This window comes from Cyrtonyx montezumae, unplaced genomic scaffold (assembly GCF_038088225.1).
Source record: "Cyrtonyx montezumae isolate F1298 unplaced genomic scaffold, pur_monq_1.0 scaffold_2, whole genome shotgun sequence".
In the NCBI taxonomy this organism is placed as follows: Eukaryota; Metazoa; Chordata; class Aves; order Galliformes; family Odontophoridae; genus Cyrtonyx; species Cyrtonyx montezumae.
In genome coordinates this window covers 29,119,096-29,125,095 of record NW_027071936.1, presented here as the reverse complement: position 1 = coordinate 29,125,095, position 6,000 = coordinate 29,119,096, and the positions used below count along the sequence as shown (strand labels likewise).

The window sequence follows — 6,000 nt, the reverse complement described above, 5'->3', positions numbered from 1 at the left end:
AGGTGGCTCCTCACCCTTTCTGAAGCAGGTCTGGGCTGCATTTATGGGATGCTGATATCTTAAGGGCAGCAAAGAGAGGCAGCTGCTCTCCCTTCCTCTTGCACTGCTTTCTCGCAGTAAACATAAATATACGGTAAGCAGAAATTTAGATTCCTTGGTAATAAGCTGGGGAATGTACGAGTGTGTGTGTGCATGTGTGTGTGCTGTGCCAATTCCTCTGCAACTTGATCATCTTTGTGCAGCAATGAGCTCTTGCACAAGGTTGTGCAAATAACAGTAATAAAACGAATGTAAAAAACAATAATATTACAGTCTGTATAACTGCATCTTTTAACCAGAACTGGTATCTGAGAAAAAAAGAGTCCTAGTTTGCAGCTCTGATTGTTGATCTGGTTCTTTACTAGTTTGTGGGTGCTAAAATTTGGCATATAAGGTCTCTCAGCACCATGACGAAATCCTGTTTCCTTAATCAACATGGACTTTGGTTTCTTTACAACAGGTGTGGAAGCCACAAAGCTCTACTTTTTAATCAGTATCTTTGCTACATTAGGAAAAAGAAAAAAAAAAAAAAGAAACAAAGCCATGTGTTATGCAAGGTGTTATAAAGCAGTTTCTGCAAGTACATTAATGCCTGGCATTGGGGGCTATTAAGGACCATCCCCCCCCCCCTCCTACTGCTGGGCAGCTGCTCCCACCACTTCAGCCTCTGGTACACTTCACTGCAGAGAGCTTCATTTTGAAAGTGTGTCAGATGTAATCCTCACACTTGAAATAAATGTGCTGGGAAAGCCCAGTTTCCAAAATGCATTTATATATTTTTTTTATATATGCATGTTCAAGCTCACTGTGTACCCACTACAGAGAAAATGATCTTGCTGGGTTTAAAACAAAACCTGTGTCACTGTACCTAGTCAATTTGTTACCGATACATCATTGTGTACAGAAGGTTTGGTTTATCTAGAGGAGTGCTGAGCAGTCAAGGTGTAAGAGTAAATTCTGCACGTGACAGAAAACAGCACCTGGGCACTGTCAGCTCTCAAAGAGGATCTAGGTCTTGTGTCTGAACTGCACGCAGGGTGTTTCCACTTGCACACATACACACACGTGCACACACGGATGTTTCAAATGAAAGAATTCTAACAATACTGCATAGGAAATCAACAAAATGAATACAATCAGCATCTGTCCACTGACACTGTTAAGCAGTCAGTATTTCACTTACCAACAGTACACTTAAGACTCTTCTTAGATCACGAGAGATTTAAGTTATATCCCATCTCCTTCATAGTGATGTTAGATTATTCGTAAAAAAGAAAATAACCCTACGTAAAACAGAAGCTTTAGAGTAGAAGGTGTTAATAAAACTGATCCAGCCCTACGCCATGTCCTGGAGATTGTGTGGTGTTGTTTTTTTCTTTTTTGTAAAAATCACATTATATATGGTACAATACATTTTTACAGAAAGCCTGGCATCTAGAAATAAGAGGTAGAACTACTCAAAACTATACGTTTCCTGCTGCAGGAAAAATTCATTTTTCTTTACAGTAATTAAAAAAAGGTTAAAAAAATTGACAAAAAAAAAAAAGTCATAGGTTAGGCCCCCATAATTTAAACAAAATAATCTAGGAAAATAACACTCTTCAATGTACCTGACGGATTAAGTCCATTAAAGTGTTTGTTTAAAAAAAATTGCATAGGAAAGGGACATTTCAAAACACGTGCTACAACGATGGCAATAGTTTGTCTGTGCTGGGAGTGAAGTACCTTTTAGTTGTCCTTCCTGTGTTCCTACAAGTACAGGCTTTAAGAGCAAGTTAGTATTAGCAGCACTTTCCAGCATCTTAGAGCAGTGTAATAAAGACATTGAATTAGCCTGGAGGTCAGTTTTGTTCTGCCAGACAACAAACAAACAAACACTGATTCACAACTAAAGTAATGCCAGTTCCTCTGACATTTCACAAAAGTATATAATATTATATCCTTAATACTTCTGCCCTCTGCTTGAAAACGAGATGCGTGCATGTCTAAGCAACAGAGAAGGCAAAATGAGTCTTGGTCAAAGTGGAAAAATTGGGTGAGGATAAATAAAAGGAAATCTGCAGGGGGTAAGGGCAGAGCGGGGAGAGCAGAGTGTCTCATTTACCTATGCAGGTGGGAAGCAGAGAGCATTGTAGTATATTTGGCTAGTGACAAAATAAATTCCATAAGACTTAACAGACAGACAAATTACAAAGTAGTTTCTGTTCCCTTGCTCCTCCAGAAATAACCATTGTCTTCAGGCTCAAGTTCTATTCTAATTTGAGGCACAACTTTAACTGGAGTTCGTGGAGGGCTGTGAAGAAGAAGAAGGCAAGGGTAAGTGCATGGGCTAATTTCATGTATTTTAGTAATGCTCAGTGCGCTCTGCAGTGCTCAGCTGAATTCTGAAGAGCACATTTTCTGAGGGATGAGTTCCTGAAAAACTGTACAACAACTCCAGTAAGCAAAACAGTGGCAGCTGGTTCACACCTTGAGAGCTGCAGAGCCTAGTAGTTAGTTACTGGACACAGCACAGTGTCACATCTAGAAATGGAAAAAATGCCCGTCTCCCAGTACCAGACAGGCACTGGTAATGTACAGCTGCCTTTGGTACCAGAACTCATCAATAGCCCTGTGCATCACGTAAGATTATTTTAATGAATTGGTCCAAACAGTGCTAATATCAGGGAGTAAGCGTACTGATTTTGTTAAGAGGAGTTCCACATATCCAGTACTTGCACTTGACACATGAGGACATTTAATTTTTTCCCGTGTAAACCTGTCTTTCTAGACTTCTCTCACTTGTTCCACATACTTTTTTCTGGTTTGGACCCCAAAACAGGCATCAGTACTGCAGCTGGGGTCTTAGTAAGGCCAGCAGAGTACTTACACGAGCTCCTCACTCTCCACACAGTAAGGCCATGCTGGGAATTAAGTGAGGATACAACAACTATATGTTAGGAATTCTCTTTACTTGTTTTCTAAAAGTTTCCTGTTCATGGATAGGAGCTTCACCTCGTAGAATTTCAGTATGCTGTGGCACATACAGAATGCATTTTACAAGTCCTTACCTTGGCATAGCGTGTGACTGAAGAAAAGGAATTTTATCAGCACGACGTATGGCGTTCAAGGAATGTTGGTGATTTTTCTTCTGTCAGGGAGGAGAGAAAAGATGTTTTTTTGTCATTGCATGCAGCACTGATGGTTTCTTAAGCCCAGCAAACTCATGTATTTAGCAGTGCTTCTAACTCCTGATTTCCTGCCATATGAATTTCACAGCTTGTAAATGAAAATAATAAAGTTAAGTCAAGTCTCTCCATGATACAGACCCTGAACTGCCAAAACCACTATGATTCATTTGCAGGGACTGCCCTGATAGCTGCGTTCAGCTGCATGCCTTTGCACATGCAGACACACAACTGCCTATGCAGTTGTACAGCCATGAGCAGTCACCTATCTGCCACACGAGACAGCAACACTGCTTCAAATAAACAGCCCATGGAAAAACTTACTTTGTGTACACCAGGCCTGCACTGCAGCCTGGCAGGGAGTCTCCAGCTGGGGTACACTTCCCTGAGGGAAGCCACGAGACACCCCAAAGCTGGTCTCAGCCCAGCACAAGGTGGGAGCATTCCTGTGTCTGGTCAGTGCTCAGAGCTGACTGACGAAAAGGGGTTAGGACACACAGCACCTAGTTGGGAAATTCCCAAATTCCACCTCAGAAAAATTACTCCTTTCAGCACCTTTAGATCTTGATACTTACCTTTCATCTACGACTTTAGTTACCCTGTGTTCCTCACTGTAGCATCCAAACTCCTTGCGAGGAAAAAGATGGCTTGTTGCCTGTAATCACATTCATTTCCTGACCCGTGTGGTGAAATGTACTCTTTTTTTAATAATAATCCTATTCTTGCTATTGTTGAAGGGAAGCTAAGGAGTAAAAAATGAACTTTGTGTTTGGATTGAGAAATAGCTAGAATCCACTTCTCTGCCTTAGTGGTTGAAGGGTAGATTGTTTGTCAAGCACTATGAACATGCAAAATACGCTCAGGTACCGAATGCTGTTAGTATTATTAGTAATACACTTTGAGTCTCGGAGCACTGTTATATTCTAGGGTGAGACCATGGTGTTGATGGATCCTGGCTACTTTTTCTAATACAAAAGCCTATCTACTTTTCCTATTAAAAGAGCCTGAATTTATTTTTTTGCATTGTTTCTAAATAAAAGCTAACAAATTTCAGTATGATAAGACTGCACATACACAAACAGACTGCTGCTTGGCACGTGGTCATCTTATTCCGTGTTGTCTGTAAGGGCATTCCAACAAACAGGTTTTTGGCAGAAGTATTATCATTTCCCTGATCATTTCAACCCTAATGATGCTGAGAACAGTGTGTACCCAATCATACAATTCTGTGCAACAACATTTAGGATGAACTTGGTTTAAGCATATTGGGCCATTTTCATAGAAAAATGAAGAGGATCTGTTAGGTTCAGAGTTGATACATGGAGAGTATACATACAGTAAAGTAACTGTCCTTCCCTTTAGCTTTGTTTTAGAATGTTAATCGCTTAAGTGTTCTTTTATGTAAAAGCACAGTGCAATGCTTACAGTTGGCAAGTGCTGCCACCAAAAGCCAGGGTAGTTCGGGACCAGCTTCTGAACACAAATCCTATTTAAGGAATCTAAAGAGCAGTGTTTCCAGGTCTTATTCCTAGAAATCTTATCACCAGTAATACAGCAGTACTGTTCTACTGCTATCATTTGTGCTTCTTTGTTCCCACCTCATGACAAAACAGAATATTTATCTCAAGATTGAACCCACTGCTCATAATATTGTCAGAAGTCACTGTAAAGGCAAAAAAGCTCATGTCAGTTGTTATTTCTGATTCCTCGCTAAAAAGGGTGTGAGATGAGAAGTGAAAATGACTGAAAACAAAGGCATAGTCTAGTTGGAGACCTGTAGCTAGCAGTGTTCCCCAGGCGTCAGTACTGCATCTGTTTTTGTTGAACATCTTCATCAGTGACCTGGATGAAGGGATAGAGTCCACCCTCAGCAAGTTTACTGATAATACAAAGCTGGGAGGAGTGGCCAACACACAGAAGGCTGTGCTGCCAGAGAGACCTGGATGGGCTGGAGAGTTGAGTAGAAATGAACCTGATGACGTTCAACAAGGGCAAGTGTACAGTCCTCCATCTGGGGAGGAATAACCATATGTATCAGTATAGGTTAAGGGCTGAAGTGCTGGAAAGGAGCTCTGCAGAGAAGGCCCTAGGTGTCCTGGTGGATTACAGGTCGACCGTGAACCAGGAATATGTCCTTGTACTAAGGGGATCCTGGGGTACATTAAAAAGACCACGGCCAGCAAGTCGACAGAGGTTCTCCTCCCCTTCTGCTCTGCCCTGGTGAGGCCACATTTAAATACTCTACAGTTCTGGGCTCCCCAGTTCAAGAAAGACAGAGAACTCCTAGAGGGAGTCCAGTGGAGGGCCACAAAGATGACTGGAGGCCTGGAGTATCTCCTTTATGAAAAAAGGATGAGAGACCTGACACTGTTCAGTGTGGAGGAGACTGAGAAGAGATCTTCTCAACACTTACAAATCTCTGAAGGGCATGTGTCAAGAGGATGGGGCAAAGCTCTTTCTGTTGGTGCCCAGTAACAGGACTAGGGGCAACGGGCAAAAACTAGAATACAGGATTTCCATTCAAATATGAGAAGGAGATTCCTGGAGTGTGACAGAGCACTGGAACAGACTGCCCAGAGAGGCTGTGGTTCCTTCTCTGGAAATATTCAAACCCCGCCTGGAAGCTTTCTTGTGCAACCTACTGTAGGGAACATGCTATTGTAGGAAGGTTAGACTAGACGCTCTCCAGAGGTCCCTTCCAACCCCTACAATTCTTTGATTCCATGATATTAACCTAAGAAATTAAAAAGATGCAATAGCACAAAAGCAAGTCACCTAAGAAGGGAAATGCGTT

The 6,000-nt window shown here is 41.7% G+C and overlaps 1 protein-coding gene across 1 annotated transcript in view; it reads right to left on the bottom strand.

Annotated features, from left to right (window-relative positions):
- Positions 1 to 2,260: 2,260 nt before the first annotated feature.
- Positions 2,261 to 6,000, bottom strand: part of SLC4A4 (solute carrier family 4 member 4) — a 175,649-nt gene continuing 171,909 nt past the window's right edge. Inside the window, exons 26-27 of the mRNA XM_065736758.1 lie at positions 3,090 to 3,169; positions 2,261 to 2,332 (exon numbers count right to left, since the gene is read on the bottom strand). Of these exons, the coding sequence (XP_065592830.1) occupies positions 3,126 to 3,169 (44 nt within the window). The 3' untranslated portion in view covers positions 2,261 to 2,332; positions 3,090 to 3,125. The remainder of the gene's footprint in view (positions 2,333 to 3,089; positions 3,170 to 6,000) is intronic.